Genomic DNA, 19,892 nt, shown 5'->3' on the forward strand with positions numbered 1-19,892 from the left:
TTAGGTTTCCTTACTGATTTCTTAGTAAGTTTTTTTATTGTAATGTGTGAGATGATGAATCCTTTGTGGGATCTATGAGTTATAAATATTGTCTCCACAGCTGTGGTATTCACAGAATGGTATTCTCTGGCAAATAAAAAGTCATAATTTTAACAGTATGATGCAGCCATTTATGGCTTAATGACAGGGTGTTTTGAGGAGTGTAGTGTGTTTACACAAAATAAGATGGGTCATAGTTTCTTTTCTATCATTTTAGATATTACAGAGTCTAAATTTAGTTGCTTTATAAAATTCCCTGACAACATAGAGGGAAAGGGTCTGTTCTAGCTCATGGCTCTGGGTTGTAGTTGATCATGGCAGGGAATCACAGGGAGGAGCTTTGTCACATCATATCCCCTAAGGAAGCAGAGAGCAACAACTACATGCATGCTAATGCTCAGCTTGCCCCTTCCAGTCCAGGGCCCAGCCCATCCAATGGTACCCACCCCATTCAGGAAGGGTCGTCCCACCTGAGTTAACCCAATAAAGCAAATCCTTCACAGGTATACCCACAGGGCAACCTTATCTAGACAATCACTCATTTGGAATCCCTCCAGTTGATTCCTGATTGTGTCAAGGTGACAATTAAAACTAGCCATCGTGGATGGCCATAAGAACACTATGCGATATAATTATATGGGACCACAGTAAGGCGTGTTGCCCATTGTGGACCAAACCGTAATTTTGCAAGCAGGGATGCAAACCAGCTTTTACTTTTATAATGGATGCTCTTAGAGCCTATTTATGAAATCTTTGCAATAATTTTGTGTGTGTGCGCGTGCCTCATGTTGAGTTTTGAATAATGATACGGCGGTGATAACAGCTAATGGATGTCTCTTAAGGCTTAGCTTTTCAAAAGCTAAGTATTAACTTTGTGAAGGTTTTCAAACATCTGAAATCCCTTTGCAGCCAAGGAAAAATTTTGCATTTAAAAAGATCGCAAACTTAAGAGGTTAACATGGATAAATCAAAAGTACTGAAGTTAAAGGAGACCCCTGCTGGCAAGAAAAGAGGTAGGCAGGAAGGACAACTTGGGCTAGCATATTAGAAAAACGTTCTGGGAGATGACCGATGATGTTGCTTTAGTCATTTTGGAGCCAGGCTAGGCAAAGCCTTCATGGAAATGGCTGGAACCTCATACACATGCTTAAATAATTCATAACTTTGTAATTCATGTGCCAGATTAATCCTTCTTGGCAGGCTTACTCATCTGAAAAAGATTTAGTAGAAGCAAATTCCTTCTGGGTTGACAGGGAGGCGCTTGTCATTGACAGGAGAGAAACCACACACGGTAGCTTCCCCTGATAATACCCTGATGTATGAACACCACAGTGACTCATTCGAGAATATGAAACAAACACCCAGATCTGGAAGACAGAGAAGTGAGGATCCCATGGCGTTAAAACCTCCTGTGTGGGGCTCGACGGCTAAGAGCACATACTGCCCTTGCAGAGGACCAGAGCTCGGTTCCCAGCACCCACATCAAGCAGCTCACAGATGCCTGAACTCCAGCTTCAGAGAGCCCACCCCTTTCTCACCTCCTTGGGCCCAGACACAGACAGGCAAACATTCATATAAAAAATAAACAAACTCCCACATGCAAATGTCTTTCGAGGGAAGCAGTCCACAGTGCCGTCAGAGCCCAGGTCCCCCAGCTTCTCTAGCATGCTCCAGATGAAGCTGCCAGGCTTACCCATCCCACCCTCCCCCGCGATGTGCTCTCTCCTGTTGGCTGCCAGGGACGTGTGCCTCTCTCTTTCTGGAACCGGGATAGAAGTATCACGAGTTTACACAACTTTACACAACACCATCACTTCCCACCTCACAGCCTGCAGTTCTCCCCCTATACACTCATGCCTAGCTTTACCGGACTGACTCATTATTGCCACCAGATGATATTGGGCCTTTCAAATGAGAGAGGACTAAACACAGTTGCCCAAAATGTCTTTCATTGCCTCCACATTGCCTGGAAAATCTCCCATTCCTCTCCTCCTGGTCTCCAGTCTTTTACCCATGTCTCAGCCTTCCTTTAACCTGCTGTTTCCCAAGGCCTCCACGAGCGCCACAATCCAGAGGGACTCCCAGCCACTCTGCCGCTTGTGTGTGTGTCTTATCCCGGCCACCACTATGTGTACATGTGGGCTGCCTTCCCTGGGGACAAAGAGTTCTCACGAAGGCCTTCCTGTCTGAGGCCATTCAAACTTTTGTTTCCCTCTTGAGAAGGAAAGAGGCAAGAACAATAAGAATGAAAATGAAAATGACCATTATACTCATGACCCCAACAATAAAATCAATGAACGGGTGCTTCTGAGGGAAGGGTCCATGGCTGTCACGCCTTGGAGTGGCAGTGCCAACCACATTCTTTCATCAGTCATCCAAACGGGGGGACGCATGGAAGGCTCTCACATCTGCTGAGAGAACCAGGGCACAGTGTAATCCTCCTTTCCCGGATGAAGAAGTCACTGGGCCCAGGTCACCTGTCTTGGGTGCAGAGTTGGAAACTGAGCCCAGTTCCCCTGACGCTTACACACACTTCCTCCCTGATTCCACATTCCTCTATCACAGGATTGGATGGCTTGAGAAGAAGGTGAGACTCCCTGCTGCAAATGGTGAGCAGCCCTGGACTGGCTATCAGCTAAAGGCAAGGCTGGCTCCAAACTGACAATATGGGCACGTCTGGAAGGGCTTCGAGCTACACCCCCACTCCCATCCGAATCTAGAAACCCAGGAAGCCAGTGGTGGGAAGAACTGTCTGAAATGTAGGAGGTCCTTTTTCCTGGCTTCAATCCAATGACCTTTGGGACTTCCTTAGCTGCTCTGATCTCATCTATAAAATAAGGAATGTAACTGCAGCAGTTTCAAAGATCCTTGTATCTCCTGAGAACTCAGAGAGCCTCCCTGGGGACTGATTACAGTGTTGATAAACTCTGCCAAGCTGACCACTGCCTCCTCTCCGCCCTTGTACACACGGGTCTTAAAGGGGTCTCTCTCAGCTGGGCGGGGGGGGGGGGGGGGCTGCTTGTTGCCTCTAGGTAACAGCCTTCTACCCAATGCCTTATCTTTCTGCCAAAAGTCAACCTAACATGATACTGCCTAGTTATTCCCAATTATCAATAAAATAACTAATTTTTGTGACTAGAACTTTAGCAGAGATGTACTTTATGGTCCCATGCTATTTATCTTCCCTGAGAAGAAATGCAGCAGAGAGTCAGATGATGGGGGCATTGTCTGGGCTGGCAGCATTGTCCCTTTCGGTGCCAGGGATCTGGGTGCAGAAGAAGGAAATGATGGGATAGAGGATTGTAACACACTATGCGTAGTGCTGGGTGATTTCCTGAGAGTTAAAAATAAGACCTGGGGGCACTGGCTGTGCAATCCTGATGGCCACAGCACGCACAAGTCTACAGACTACTTATGCATCACACACACACACACACACACACACACACACACACACACACACCCCTGCAGCAATAAATAAATACACAGTGAAATAAAAACATTAACCTAATCTTTCAAAGTCAGGGTATCAGCTCTTTTGGGCAGCTGTTGGAATGGAAGTTGAAGGAGGTTTAAAAGCAGCCTAAGGGCCAGGCGGTGGTGGCACACGCCTTTAATCCCAGAGGCAGGTGGATCTCTGTGAGTTCAAGGCCAGCCTGGTCTACAAGCGCTAGTTTCAGGACAGACTCCAAAGCCACAGAGAAACCCTGTCTCAAAAATCTAAAAAACAAAAACCAGCCTAACAATGCCAGGCTACCAACTGCTCAGGGCCCAAAGCTAAGTTCTACCTCCCTTTCCCAATGCCTGTGAGCGGGTGCTGGAGCCAAGTCACCTACTACGCCAGTAGGCACTGTGCCAGGAGCCCATGCCACATTTGGAGACCCTAAAAATGCTCGAGTGCATTTTTAAATGCAGGAAAAGTTGAGCGCAATGGTAATGAGTAGACAGTAACGAATTCGGTACATATCTTGTATGTTAGTATGCGTTACATGTATGTGTATATGTGTGCATGTGTATGAAACTCTGCAAGTCCATGCAGTGTGTCTCGAGCCCAGAGGTTGGCATTAGGTCCCTTGCTCTATCATTGTGCACTTATTACATTACTGTGTGTGACAGAATGCACATGAATGCAGCGTATGTGTGCGCATATGGAGTCAGGCAGGGGTCTGCTGTCTACACCATTATGTTTGTGTGTGGTGTTTCATGTGTGCCTGCGGCTGCTCTCGGGTCCGCGTTTGCTTGTGATGGCTGGAGGCCAGGGTCCCCCACTAAACCCGCAGCTTGAGACCAGCCGGTGAGCCCCCAGGGATACACCTGTCTCGGCCCTACCCTAGTCCCAGTGCTGGGATTACAGACGTGGGCCAAACCTGGCTTTTTCTTGGGTACTGAGGATCTGAACTCAGGTCTCACAGCTTGGCTAACAAGTACTTGACCCACTGAGCCATCTCCCCCATCCCCAGTGTGTATCTGCGTGGGAACACGGTCATGAAATTTAATTTTTGATGGAAAAAAGTATCCAACAAGGCAAAAGTGCCAAGGACCCATGAAAGTCATACGTGTCTTCTGCGGTCTTCCTCCCCCAGAGCACAGGCCGGGCCATCTAGGGAAGTACGCAGTACACATAGACTATGGAAGCCATCAGTTCTGGAAGTTGCAATCTCTCCTGCCATTTCTCCTGCTTAGCTGAGAGGCACATGATGTGAGATAAAATCCGTCTATCCTTCTGCCCCTGTTCTAGTGGGCCGAGAGTTGTTTCTGCGGGGCGGGGCGGGGTGGGGGCGGGGGCGGGGGCTGTGCATGCTGAGACTATGGGCCCCCTGAGCACTGGCACTGAGAGGGTCACCCGAAACCTCATTAAGGTAAATGAGCTAAACATTCAGGAAATTGAAGTTTCAACAGACAACACACACTTGCTGACACGCACTTTGTAAGGGCTCAGAAGAAACAGTCACGTGGGCAGCTAGGCTTACCAGGGCTGCTCTGCCAGGGCATGCCTCACTGGAGGAAGACAGTTCTGAGATTTAAAGGAGATGAACGGCTCATCTCCCCAGGTGTAAGCCTGTTAACGCTCCACCTAGGAGGATGAGGCCAGCCTGGGATACGTGACCAGCTGAGGGCCGGCCTGAGCCACATACTCTCTCCCCAAAGTGTTCATCCTGTTAGTGGGTTCGCTTTCCCATTCCCGAGACTGCAAGCTTCTCTCATGCTCCACAGACAGGGTGTTGCCGCTTACCTGAGAGACGGCTCTTAAGCTTCATTTTATTGTTGCCTTGTTTGGGACTTTCCAAGCTCCCCTTGGATTCCTCAGAGCTGCCTACATCCTGGGATTCTTCTGAGTCAGGCATCTAGAAGGCAGAGCACAGAGCTGAAGGGAGAGGCCAGGCTGGGCCTCCAAGGAGTTATCTCAGTCAGGCTGGAGAAGCAGCAGTACCGAGGTCACGTGAGAGAAATGGCTCACAGAATGACAACCCCACCCTTCAGATAACCAGAGTGCCACAAGCTGGCAAGTTCCTCCTCAGAGGTGACAAGGTTTCAAACCTGAAGGAAAGGACCCCTGGGGCTGTTTCCACTCCCACTTTACCCAGGAAGAGCCTGGTCAAGGTTCCCCCTGGCTAGCCAGAGGCAAGGCTAGATTGGAGAGTCTAGGTCTCCTGGCTTATAACTGAGCTTTTTGTAGGAGGCAGGTTGCCACAGATAGATATCAAACCAGAAATCCAAACCTGTTTTTAGACTTTGACTTGTGCCAGTGACAGTCAGGGATATGTTCTGGAAATGTAGTTTAAGACAATTTTGCCATTAGGGAAATACCCAAGAGTATAGTGTGAGACCTAGATGACCTAGGCCCACCACTCGGGGTGTGTGTGTGGGTGCTCCGTACAGTCAAGAGACCAGTGCCAGGCACAACATTTTACATTCACCTTGTAAGATAAGCAACTGTTAAGGATAAAATGAGCAGAAAAAGTGAGGCATAGAAAACACGTCAATGAGGAATATAGTCTTTAAGTCAGGTACTATGTACCAGATAGAACTGTACATGCCGGGTGCTCATATCCAGTGGCACAGGCTAATGTCGGCATCAGCATCTGTGGCACTACAATGTCACTCCGTAAATCGTCTGGGGGCTCGCCACTGCCTATGTAACCCACACCCGTGGCTAAAATGTCATGAGTGTATTTCCTTCAACCTGCCCCGCGCTCCATGAGCCACACTCCTCGCCCTGAACCGTCCAGGCTCTGTGGAACTGTCAGTCAGGCCAAATGTCTTTAGGTCATGTTTCACACCAGCTTCCAGAAAGCGATTCAGAAAAGATCACCCCAAAGGTCAGGCTGTCAGGCATTCCAGCAAAGCTAACCATGCTCAAAAGTACGCTAGTAGATTGAAGCAGGAGACCTGGGTGTTTGGGAGCATTTGTTAAAATTTGGGGGGCAAGGGGTACTGAGGAGATGGCTCAGTCAATACAGTACTCCTCATGGAAGTCTGAGGCCTGGCGTTTAGATCCCCAGAACCCAAGGAAAGAGCAGAGGGTGGTGGCCGAAGTCGAACTCCAGCAGAAAGGGTAGGAGAGGCTGGGAATGAGGATGGGGGTGGGGGTGGGGGTGTGTGTGTGCTGGGAGAAGCAGATCTCTGGGGCTTTTTGAGAGATGGTGTCTCAAGAAACAAGTTGAATGGGCTCGAGAAACTACTCAGCAGACTTGTAAATAAAATTAAATCCTAAAAAGAAGGTGGAGCTCGGTTGCTCGATCGAGGAAGATAGCCAGAGTCAATCTCTGGCCTCTGCAAGCATGCACACATGTGCACGCCTGCCTGTATGTACACGTGCACACATATGCATGCCTGCCTGTGTCCATGTACACACGTGTGCATGCCTGCCTGTATGTACACGTACACACATGTGCATGCCTGCCTGTATGTACACGTACACACATGTGCATGCCTGCCTGTATGTACACGTGCACACATATGCATGCCTGCCTGTATACACGTACACACATGTGCATGCCTGCCTGTATGTACATGTACACACATGTGCATGCCTGCCTGTATACATGTACATACATGTGCACGCCTGCCTGTGTGTACATGTACACACATGTGCACGCCTGTCTGTATGTACACGTACACACATGTGCATGCCTGCCTGTATGTACACGTACACACATGCACATTTACAGCCCCCATCACATTCAAAGGATAAAGTGAAAACGTATTAACTATATCAAATAACATGCTCCCCCTTAGAATTTTATTTTCCTTTGAGGTTCTAGAGGGGGAAAGCCTCATATTGAAATAGATGAGCTCCTGCCATCTATGCACACAGAGTTGCAAGGGGGCATCTATGTATATCTAATTCAGAATGTAAATTATAAAAAAATTAAAGCTATCTCCCAAATACCTCCCAAATACTTTGTCTTTTATGAGGTGATTATGTATATCAACTTTAAATTTACAATCTGTAGGTTTGAAAATTCCCTTTCTTCTTAAGGTTCAAGTATCTTTTCAGATAAGAATGAGGAGCATAGGATGAGAGGACGAAGAGATGGGCAGAAGTTTTGGAAGGAGCACTGGGAAGGAAACGAATCCTGTCATAATAAACAAAGAGTTTACAATGTCAGGGACTGGCTGGTGTCCAGGCCTAGATTATGAAGGGAATCCTGAGGGTTGCTTTATAGGTTTTCCAGAGGGTTGGATGCTTTTGCCAACCTCAAACCCTGACCTCGAAGCAAACCCAGAAAAAGAACCATGCAAACAGAAATCATTCAGAGAGATGAACAATGGCATGCATGGAAAGAGGCAGAATCTCCATTGTGAACAACAATTCTCAGAGCAGGGTGAGGCTTGTGGCTTGCCTAAAGAAAAAGGTGATCTCTGCTTGCAAGTCCATGTGGCTTTAGGGCTACTGAAGGGCTGGGGGCCAAGACCAAACTGGCCAGAGATGCTTAGATCAAGGAAGGACCCTCCACCTCCCCACCAAGGCCCTGTTTCTGGAGTTAGGGATGCTTTCTTCTGGTCTCCATCAACCCAACACATCCACAGAATCAAGGATGCATTTCCAGGAGCTGAGGGCGAGATTTCAAAGTAGAGACAGTCAACCAAAGCCTTCAAAGAACAGTGCTTCCCCCTTCAATCTCCCAATGCAACAAAGAATGAAATGATACCTAGTTTCTGGGACTTACAAGCTGTGAGATTGCTGATGCCAAAGAAGTCTTTCGGTAAACCATGGCTAAAATGTGAATGATCTAGATACACCACAAAGCACTTCAAAGGACACGCAGCTGAGATCAAGGCAGGAATGAAGACTTGCGTCAGAACTTTCTGGAAGTGTTAGCATAGGAATGTTACTCCATTTCGTGTTGCCATAACAGCACACACACACTATAGGACTGGTCTGTATAAGGAAAACCTAGCTGGGTGTAGTGGTACACACCTGCAGCTCCAGCACTCCCCAGGTGGAGGCAGGGGCATTAGGAATTCAAGGCCCTCCTCTGTTGTTGAGCTCCATTTCTTGTTATTTTGGATGCTGGGGAATCCAATGTTGAGGAACCAATACCTGGTCAAGGTGCTTTGTGTACGCCCATGGCAAAAGACCAAAGGGCCAAACTTGCCCTTCCGAAGGCCTGGTTCATGGTAAATAGCCAACACCACACAGCGGGGTACGTTTCCAACACAGGCTTTATTTGAACCAAAGCCAAAGGGTTCTGAATTGGAATAGGACAATTTCCTCCCCTAATAGAAAATTGGTTTGTCACATTGGGCTTGGAACTCAAAGAACAGGAAGTGGGCTTTGGAGACACATTAGCTCCATGTTCTAGCAGGAAGCGGTGTACAAAGTATCATTTTGACTACAATGGGCCTTCCCTTAGTCCTGTGCTATTGTGTGGAAATGCCCACGTTTATGAGAATCCTTTGGCTGGGCGTATTCCCTGCTCCAAATTCGCAGAACAAAGGAGCCCACTCTGGAAATGACATTTGTAGCTGTACTGGAAGTAAATTAGCAGGAAGTTCTTCTGAAAGAACCTCCATTCAGTCCGGCAGTTCCAGTTAGCACAAGGCCAGGCTGTTATACTCTCGGAATCTAATAGACCTCTGTAGACCCCGTGGCAGAGCCTCGTGTACCTACAGTCTGTGAAATCCTCTCTCAGTGAAGAAGCAGTTTTAGCCTCGGGTTTTGCAGAGAGGGAGGTGGGCAGAGGCCCCAGCTGTGAGACACCCACCCTGGTTGTGTCATTTTATTAGTAATTCATGTCCTGAGCTCCAGTCAGTGTCCCCATCTGAAATACGGGGCTGGAGGGGAGGATTAAATCTACTGTGTAGAGTTCTGCTTCTCGGAGGCAGGCTTCCCTCCTAAAACCACACTAACCAGTCGAGGAAAGGGTAATAAGGGGGAGAGAAAGAGAAGGAATATGAATGAATGAGTATGAGAATATTCTGGAAGCCAATAAGCAATCAGATGTGATGGAAAAGATCTGATCTATGCTGAATCCTAATGAGGACTAGAGAAAGCTGAGCAGCAAACCCATTTTGCACAGAGAACCCCCACAGCTCAATCAAGTTGCTCACAGAGGATCCCTGGCAATGACCATGCAGGGAAGACTCAGCCAGGTCCAGGTGTGGAGGACGGAGTGATGGTTGCAGGTATCCACCTTGGGTCGATTCTGAGGGAGGTTCCTAAGGGCAAGGAATGACTGAGCTACACTTGTGACCATAAAGTCCCGAAAGACCCAGGCTTAAGGAAGCAATGCAGGGCCCCTGGAATGCCCCATTGCCCAACATCAAATGGCAGCAGCATGAAAGGAAGCTGGACCAGGTCGCAGGGTCCTCTGTTCCCCAGCACCCCCTCCCGGTTAACTGTGAGACAGAGAGGAGGAAAATAGAAGCTTCTCAGGTGTCTACTGCTATTCTAAGAATGCACACATTTTCATCAGCAGTTATGAGAACCTCTCCCACCCAATCAGTGAGTGTATGTACGTGCAGGAAGCATGTGCCGTATACTGTGGGTGACAGCATGTATTGTGCCCATGACACATTAACAAAGTGCTGATGTCCACGGCTATTCATTATGGAAAGGGGAAATAACTGTAGCTGCATTTACTTTGAAAGGGATAGGATTACTTCCAGGGTTGGGGTGAGGACTCACTGAGGCACTAGCAGGGACCTAAAGGGGCCTCAGGGGTGGTGAGAGGAAGCTTTAGTTGAAGGCACAAAACACACACTGCTCAAGCGTCCCCTCCCAAGGTAGGTCTCAGAGTATCTCTAGATCTGATGACTCGTGGTACACAACAAGCTCTAAATGGTGGGGCTACTCATTTCAGCCGCATACCTACAGACAGACAGCAGGTTTTATTTGAGATTAAATAGAGACAAAGTTGGGAGCCCAAAGAGAAGCTGCCATGTTTGGGGACTGAACATGAAGGCGGGGGTTGCTATCAAATTACTGCTAACCTAAGAGCTAAGAAGGCAACTAAAATGAATTAGTTAATTAATTTTATATCCCAGATGCAATTTCCCCTCCCTCTTCTCCTCCCAGTCCCTCTCCCCTACTCCTTCACTGTTCCCATCTCACAATCCACTCCTCTGTTTCTGTTTAGGAAGGGGCAGGTCATTGTGGGATAATCCTTCTGTATGCTATGAACATGTGTTGCTCTCATTGGCTGATAATAAAGGCTGATTTGGCCCATAGCCAGGCAGGGAAGCCAAACTGAAAATAGAGAGAGGAGAAGGGCAGAGTCCAGGAGATGTGAGCCAGTCACCAGGGAAGCAAGATGTACTATAAAACAGATAAAGCTAGGAAGTCATGTGGAAGAATGTAGATTAATAGAAATGGGTTAACTTAAGTTGTAAGAGCTAGTTAGTAATAAGCCTGAGCTATAGGCCAAGCATGCTGTAATTAATATAAGCTTTTGTGTGATTATTTGGGACAAAAGAAAAGCTCCCCCTTCATTTACAGCAGGTCTCCCACGAGTATCAACAAAACATGGCATATCAAGTTGCAGTAAGACTAAGCACCTCCCATGTATTAAGGCTGGGCAAGGTGACTAGTATGAGGAGTAGGGTCACAAAGCCAGTAAAGGGTCAGAGACAGTCCCTGCTCCCACTGTTAGGAGTCCCACAAGAGGACCAAGCCACACAACTGTAACATACATGTAGAGGGCCTAGGTCAGTCCCATTCAGGTTCCCTGGTTGTTGGTTCAGTCTCTAGCCCAGGTTAGTTGATTCTGTGAGATTGTGGTGTCCTTGACCCCTCTGGCTCCTACAATTTTTTCTCCCCCTCTTCTGCAGGATACCATGTACTCAACCTAATTTTGGCTATGGGTCTGCATCTGTTTCATCATTTGCTGGATATAGCCTCTCTCAGGACAATTGGGCTAGGCGCCCATTTGGTCACAGGAGACGGCCAGTTCAGGCTATGTATTCATTATTTCTAGGAGTCTTAGCTGGGGTCATCCTGATAGAGCCCTGGGAGATTCCCTGGGGTCTAGTTTTCACCTGACCCCCAAATGCCCATCCCCTATTTTCAGTAACCTCAGTATTCTCCCTTTCCGTTCTGCCCCCGCTCCCAACTGGGTCACTCATGCTTCCATCCCCACCTGCCCCCCTCACGAAATCTCTTCTATTTCCCCTTCCCAAGGAGACCCTGGCAGCCCAACCTGAACCCAAATAGAAACTCAAAGCAATTCTACTAAAATCAGGAACAAGGCAAGGCTATCCATGCTCACCATACCTATTCAATATAGTATTTGATGTTCTAGCTAGAGTAATAAGACAATTAGAGGAGATCAAGGGGATACAAACCGGAAAGGAAGAAGTCTAAGAACCTGATGTTGGTGAACAGGGATGATTTCCTGGGCAGTGGCTGACTCTTAACTGAAGGCGATGTATAAAATGCATCTGAACAATGGCTACTTTACCAAGTAGAGGGCTCCCCGATTGCTTCTCCATAACAGTGGGCCCTACAGGACTAGTATTTTGGCAGCAAAACATCTGTGCCAAAAGTCAAAGGGGCAGAAGAAATATTTGAGAAGGCATCCGAACTTGGGCACAGCAGAACTGTGAAATAAGACATTGATTGGAGCAGGAGGTCAAAAAGAAACTCAAAGGGAAAGGATATGAAATGCCAGAGGTCGCCAATTACTGACCAAAAATGTACAGCAGGAAGCAATTCTGTTTAACCCTGGAACATTTAACTCCGAGGCAAGATGAATCTCAAGAAGCAGGTGACAGAGGCCCGAGGGCAGGTGCCAAGGGATCATCAGAGCAGGTCTGGCTCAGGGCTATGCAGAGCACGCCCCCGGTGAGCTGGGGGGGAGACACCTCCATCTTCAGCCTCAGGAATTCTAGGCCCAGTGGCAGTGAACTTGAAAAATGTGACCCCTGGTCCTTGAAACATGGAGGATCCGTCAGAGGCACAATCCACACTTGGTTCAGGACACCAGGAAACGGATGATTTAGTTCCAAAGGGTAAAAAGCAAACACAGGAGCTTTCAGATTCATAGTAAAAGCCTGTCATGCAGGACCAGGTTGATTCCAGCCAGCCTCCCTTGGGAGGAAGGTTCCCCAGGGCCACAAGCTCTAGACAGCTGGCATCCTTCAGAGAAGCCAAGAACATTGTCATCTAAAGAGTATTTATTCTGATCTTATGGGTGACTGTTTTGTCTGCAAGTAGGAAGTGTACCACATGGATGCCTGGTACCCTCCAAGGCAGGAAGAGAGCAATGGATCCCCCTTGAAACTGGAGTTACAGATGGCTGTTAGCTCCCCTGTGGGTGCTGGGAACTAAACCCAGGTCCTCTGAAGGAGTAGTGGGTGCACTTAACTGCTGAGCCATCTCACCATCCCTTCCCCCACCCCTGGTACATTTTATCCTCTATTTTTCTTTAATGCTGTTACCAAGCTTCTATTATAACCAGTTGGAACATAATTCTCCTCTGGTCTTGTAAGAGAAATATAGATTGGGTTTTATCCTGGGTGAAGAGACTTGACAGGGGAGATGGTGTCCCGGGAGGAAAATGTAGGTTTGTTTACTACGGAGTAAAAGAAACATAATGCCGCTCTCTTGAGCAAGGCTAGTCAGGCTTGCTTCGAGCCCATCAATGAGAGACTGTAGTTGCCTGTGATCAGGGTTTCTCACCTGTAGCGTAAGTCTGCAGTGTTTCCATCTCACTGAGTACTTTCTGCACCACGGGACTTAAAGAGGGGAAAGAAGGGACACAGTCAAACAGCCCTGACCTGGGACTGAATCCTACACCCGAGACCAGAGAAAGCTAAAACCTAGCTGTGGTAGCTTCAGTCACAGTCAAAATTGCTTCCGACCTGAAGCTGCGAGTCTTCTGTAGAGGACACTTTCAAACTGATTTAACTTCTTGAAACTGTCCTGGAAAAAAATTAAAGAAAGTCCCAGGAACATGATTTTTTTCTGGAGGGGAAGAGGAAAGAAGAAGAGGAGGGGCAAGGAGAACTTGAGGGAACAGGATAGTTGAGATGGAGGAAGGACAGAGATGAGAGCAAGGGAGAGACATTTTGATTGAAGGAGCCATCATGGGGTTAACAAGAAACCTGGCTCAAGAGAAATTCTCAGGAATCCACAGCTAAGACCCTAAGCAAAGAGGAGAGGGTGCCCGAACTGACCTTGCCCTGTAGTCATACTGATGACTATCTTAAATATCACCACAGAACCTTCATCCAGCAACCGATGGCAACAGAGACAGAAACCTGCCATCAGAGCACTGGACTGAGCTCCCAAAGTCCAGTTGAAGAGTAGGAAGAGTGAGAATATTAGCAAAGAGGTCAAGATCATGATGGGGACACCCACTGACACGTTCTACCTCAGCTCAGTAACTCCAGCTGGATCGGGAAGGAACCAGCATAGGCCCAATCTAGTCCCTCTGAATGTGGGTGACAGTTGTATGGCTGGGGCAGACTGAGGGGTCACTGGCAGTGGCACCAGGTCCCTACTGCTTGTACTGGCTTTTTGGGATCCCATTCTCTTTGGAGGGATACCTTGCTCAGCCTAGATATAGTAGTGAGGGCCTTGGACCTTCCCCAAAGCAATATGCCTTGCCCTCTCTGAGGATTGGATGGGGGTGGGGTGGGAGGGTGTGTGGAGGGAATGGGAGGAGGGAAAGGAGTGGGAACTTGGATTGGTATGTATAATGAAAAAAAGACAGCTTGTTTTCTTTCTTTTTTTAAAAAAATAAATAAAAATTAAAAAAAGATTTTTATGTGGAACAAACACTGTTTATAAGTTAGAGTTTGCCCCTCCCCCTTTTTAATGTCAAGGGTAGTGGGTTAATAACGTGATACAGTTACGGTCCATGGCACTCTACTTTTCATTTACATGAAATGTGAATGAACCAAAGAACACGTGAGACTAACAAATCCAATCTTGTAGGAACGGAAGAACCTGGTTTGGGTGCTTCAATGAGAAGCGGTCTAATCTACAGATGTTGGAAAACCAATCTTCTGTACACAACATCAAGAATCTCCTTAGCTACGATGGAACAAAATAAAATGTTGGAGAGACCAAAGAAAGCTATTAACTGTCTTTATGTTTTATTTTTGTTTCGTAACTCAAAGGTCAAGGAAATTTAAATTTAGATGACAATCACTTTCAGCGGATCCTTAGCCTCTGGATCACAGTTCGCAAAGGGGAGTTAGGTTCGTCAGCATCCACGTGAGCATCTTTATTCCACTGACACTTTCTCTCACGGTGGAACTGCCAAAAAGCGTCACTTTGAACAAGACAAACCATGGGCACCAAGGTTTCATGTGTGGGAGCAGAGGAAGCTCAGTGTTCCCCAGGAATTGGCCCCTTGGGTCCAAGCTAAAGTCTATTACTTAGTGATGTTATGGAGAGGCTGCTCGCAGCACTGACGAGGTCGCCTCAAACACACTGTGACTCATCCAGCATTTGGCGCCTAAACATCATCTGTTTTCCTCAGCTGGCTCCAGAGGCCTCACAAACAAACAACATGGCTTTTATCTCCAGCGTTTCCATTGCACAAGCATATTTGGTCCCAAGGAAAACCTCGGGAGAAATGGTCACTCCTAGCTCACACTAGTTTTTACTGTTCCCATTGCTTGAAAAAAAAGTGGGGGGGGGGGGGGAGAACTCTGCAGATGTGACAGAAGACATCTCAGCTCTAGATCCCAGGGGAAGCTGGGTTGGTTCACCCACTGGTCAGGATCCACGGGATAGAACAATGTGATTTCCCATTCATGCTTCAGTCACAGGAAGACGGTTTTAAGGCTTCTAAATGAAGCCCATTTTCCAAATCTCTGGGGCAGATGTGTGAGTGACCAAAAGAGAATCAGATGGCCATCAGAGAGGCCAGGGCTGAAGATGAATAAGCATTCATACAGAGGAACTCAGAGCAACACTGTGTGCTTGCGCACACAGTTTAATCAGGGCTGAGTGACAAGGAGCCTGTGACTTGCCTGCAGAAATTAAAAACGACTCTACCCCTCTGCTGGACCATCTCTTTCCGTCTAAGAGAATAGCTGGGGACCGAGGCAAAAAACAGCAAATGTGGAGAGACCAATTTGTCATCCCTGTGTGCTCTGGTCCATTCGGAGCAGAGAGTGTGTGCACAACTCAGAGGCCTTCAGATGCAGCGGGGGAAGGGCTATAGCTGAGGTCCCCAGAGACATCCAAGCTGGGGCCCTGCGGCGAGTGAGATAGTATTGCCCTTGTTCTGTAGGAGCCTGTTTCCAGTTTCTGCCCATTCATCACCCCCATCCCCAGCAAATCTGAATGGACTGAAAGTACTGTATTGGGGATTATCTGGATGGTTTTATGCATACAAATTCAGTAAGTTTCTTGGTCACATGGGAAGCTGTGGTAAAGACGTCACCTTTAAGACCCTGGGAATGCCAACAGTCATTAGCCCCCGTGATATCCCCTTATGGTGGATAGTACCCTCTGGGACTTTCACGTTTTTTAAGTACAAATCTGAGTGTGTTGGTGGCAGAGGGACTGGCATGTCTCCTCCAACCGTGGCACACAAGCACACCGGCATTCTCCGTCAAGGAGGCTTGCCGTGCTCCTGTAGCCTTGTGGGTGAGAAGCCCGGGGGGGGGGGGGCTGGAACTCGTTTCTAGGTTTATGGTGTGGGAACCGAAAGGGGGTCCTAAGGGCGACTCCTCAGCAGGAGCTGGTGGACAGTTCCCACAGTGACAGATCTCTGACAGTACAACTATGATAGCTTCACCCTAAACCCAGAGCGACATAGCAGTGAGAACTCTGTGTGTGTGTGTGTGTGTGTGCACGTGTGCGCGCATGTGTGTGTGCGCGTGTGTGTGTGCGTGTGTGTGTGTGTGTGTGTACGTACACAGGTAAGACTTGAGAGTCAAAAGCATGATTTAAAAAGAAAAGAAAAAAGGCATCGGCTAGGCAGAACATGGGCTTTGGATTCAAGCCACAACCCTGCAAAAGTAAGTAAATAACTAAAAAAATGAATATATTAGCAAATGACATGTGAGTGGGACAAGTAAAAGGCCTGGTAGAAGCCTAACAGATGAGTTGTGTAAGGTCTCTAGCCGAACAGCGTCCCTTTACAGGAACACACTCCTCTACACACCCCACCTGAACACACTCCCATACACACCCCACCTGAACACAGTTCTCTACACACCCCACCTGAACACACTCCCATACACACCCCACCTGAACACAGTTCTCTACACACCCCACCTGAACACACTCCCATACACACCCCACCTGAACACAGTTCTCTACACACCCCACCTGAACACACTCCCATACACACCCCACCTGAACACAGTTCTCTACACACCCCACCTGAACACATTCCCATACACACCCCACCTGAACACAGTCCTCTACACACCCCACCTGAACACACTCCCATACACACCCCACCTGAACACACTCCTCTACACACCCCACCTGAACACACTCCTCTACACACCCCACCTGAACACACTCCCATACACACCCCACCTGAACACACTCCTCTACACACCCACCTGAACACACTCCCATACACACCCCACCTGAACAGACTCCTATACAAACCCCACAGTCTCCCGTGGACTGTGAATCTAGACAACGCTCATTCTGACTGGACATGCAATCTAGGAAGCTTAGGCAGAGAGAAGGGCTTCATTGTGGTCCAACTCTGGCTCACTGTCAGGTTCCCTGCATAATACCCTTAGGGCCTTACTGACCAAGGGAGTTGTACTCTGAATTCTTTGTTTCTGGGAGTTCCCAAGTTTACATGACTGACTTGACCTGTCATCTTAAGGGCACGTCTTTAAGAATCTGACAAGAAATTGTAGATGCGCTGTGTGGAGAAGGTGAGGAAACAGGAGAAACTGGGCACCCACAGCAGGGTTCCACAAACTCCCGCTGGAGGTCCACATGGCTCAACACCTGATTCGGTCCCAGTTCCGGGAGCACCGGCACAGACTTACTTCCTGTGGTTGCTTTGACATTACGAAGGCAAAGCTGGGGAACAGAGACTGGTGATCAAAGCTGGAAGCTTCAGCCCCGTGGCCTTCCTAGCTGATGACTCTACATCTACACAGTCACACTCCCCTCCCCTCTCCGCCCCCATCTCTCCACCTAAAGCTGAGAAGATAGGTGGCCATTTGCAGGAAACCTGCCTCAGCATGCAGAGGAAGGAGCTGACGTGTGGAGATGCTGAGAAGGTCACAGACTCACCTACACTGCACACTTTTTATCTAAGATCCCATTTTAAAGTGGCACCAATAAGAGACTCACATGAACTAGCAAAGCCTTTGAGAGTTGAAAGGGACCACTTGAGACATGTCAAGGGGCTGCTCAGCTTCATTAGCGCTGGCTTCAGATCAGGGCTTTAGGAGCAAGCAGGCTGCCTGGAAGGAAGGGAAATCTCTGTCCGTGGTCTCTTATGTAGGCTCTGGTGGTGACGAAAGGAGAGAAAATGGCTTGGGGACAGAGGTAAGAGAGGCAGCTTGTGGGCCCGGGTTTCTCGGGTGTGTGGGTGGGCAGGGGATTCTCTGGGGTCACAGGCTGTGAGTATAGAGCAGTTGAGAGCAGCGAGTCTAGACAGGGGACAGCCAGTGAGAAAGAGGCCTTGACAGGGGTCAAAGGTGAACAGAACCCCAACTCAGAAGGAGCCCAGAAACAGCTTCAACCAAAGGCAGGACACTTCATCCTCACCAACCCTGCCCCCCATCACCAGGGGCCACTGCTGCAAGAACCCAGACACTCACATGACAGGCTGGCTCAGCTTCACTGGCCACTTCTACCCCCCTGTCAGTTTCTTTGCCCCTTCTTCTGCATCGGCTCTTGTTCCTTCTCAGCGAGGCCAGCAAAGGCCTCCACATCTGTCTGCCCCCAAACCGTCCCTCTCTCTCACTGCCCAAGGATTCTTATACAGAAACTACACCTGCCACTCAACTGCAAAGCCACCTATGCATACAACTGTCACAAAAGGAGTCCTTAGACTGGACTAAAGGCCCAGCCTGAGTATTTGGCTCCGTCCACTTCTTGTTGGTCTTTGAACAGTGTGGGTTATGTTTTCACACTAGACTGCCACCATTTCTGTGGGTGACTTTGTGGAAATCCCATGAAATAATCAAATACTAGTCAATCCACCTTGAAAAAGTTATAGCTGTCATGCTGGGTGTAGTGGCACGTGCTTTTAATCCCAGCACTCAGGAGGCAGAGACAGGTGAATCTCTGTGAGTCTGAGGCAGCCTCATCTACAGAGTAGTTCCAGGACAGAGCTCCATAGGGAGACTCTGTCTTGAAGGAGGAGGAGGTGGAGGAGGAAGAAGGAAGAAGAAGGAAGAGGGAGAAGAGGAAAAAGAAGAAGAGGAGGAGGAAGAGGAGGAGGAGGAGGAAGAAGAAGAAGAAGAAGAAGAAGAAGAAGAAGAAGAAGAAGAAGAAGAAAGAGGAGGAAGAGGAAGAAGAGGAGAAGGAGGAGGAGGAAGAAGAATAAGAAGAAGAAGAAGAAGAAGAAAGAGGAGTAAGAGGAGGAGGAGGAGGAGGAGGAGGAAGAGGAAGAGGAAGAGGAAGAGGAAGAGGAAGAGGAAGAAGAAGAAGAAGAAGAAGAAGAAGAAGAAGAAGAAGAAGAAGAAGAAGAAGAAGAAGAAGAAGAAGACGACGACGACGATACCGTCCTCTCCTTGAGGTCAATATAGCATATGGTTCCTAGGTATTTATTGTGCAGAAGTGGGGATTCAAAATGTACATAAATAACAGTAATTCATGCTGGAATATAAAAAAATGCTGTAAGAGGAGAAAAGCCACCAGACGTGCTCACTGTGTGGCTGGAGATGTAGAGCTGGCTGCCGAGCAGGGTGACTCATACGATGGCTTGGCTGTGGGCACCTGCGGAGCCACGTGATAAACTCCTGTGGATGGGCACAGTCGGGGTGGGAGGAATGTTATGAAGAATTAGAGATGTTGGCTCAGGGAGGCAAATATTTATTAAGTAAACATATTTCAAGGGGAAATAATTTCAAATATCACACACATGTGTGCGTGCACCACACACACACACACACACACACACACACAGAGCGCTTTACTGACAAGTCATGAATCAGCTGCCTTTCTGACTCAGACCGCTAACAGCCAAGAAACACTCAAAATCGGCAACCAGAGAAAGCAGAGGTGATGGGAGGCAAGAATGACCATAAAAAAATCTCCAAAGAATGAGGAATGTAGAGTCTTGGCAGGCAAGACACGGGAGGAGGAGCACTTAGTAAAGTAAGGAATAAGAATCATGGTCTTTCTCTGCAATTGTCACCTAGGGAGCTAAACCACCACTTATGTAAACAGCAAGGCAAGAAAAACAAGCCAACGAACAGCAGACAAAAGACAAGGCACACAGTCCACCAGGGCG

At 48.0% G+C, this 19,892-nt stretch overlaps 1 protein-coding gene across 10 annotated transcripts in view; it reads right to left on the reverse strand.

Moving 5' to 3' along the window:
• Pdzd2 (PDZ domain containing 2) overlaps positions 1 to 19,892 on the reverse strand; it is a 363,977-nt gene that overhangs the window by 49,415 nt on the left and 294,670 nt on the right. For all 10 annotated transcript variants that reach the window (XM_087896959.1, XM_087896958.1, XM_087896957.1 and 7 more), the window contains one exon: positions 5,273 to 5,384. In XM_087896959.1, coding sequence (XP_087753085.1) covers positions 5,273 to 5,384 — 112 coding nt within the window. The remainder of the gene's footprint in view (positions 1 to 5,272; positions 5,385 to 19,892) is intronic.

This window comes from Myodes glareolus, chromosome 15 (genome assembly GCF_982192425.1).
Source record: "Myodes glareolus chromosome 15, mMyoGla1.1, whole genome shotgun sequence".
In the NCBI taxonomy this organism is placed as follows: Eukaryota; Metazoa; Chordata; class Mammalia; order Rodentia; family Cricetidae; genus Myodes; species Myodes glareolus.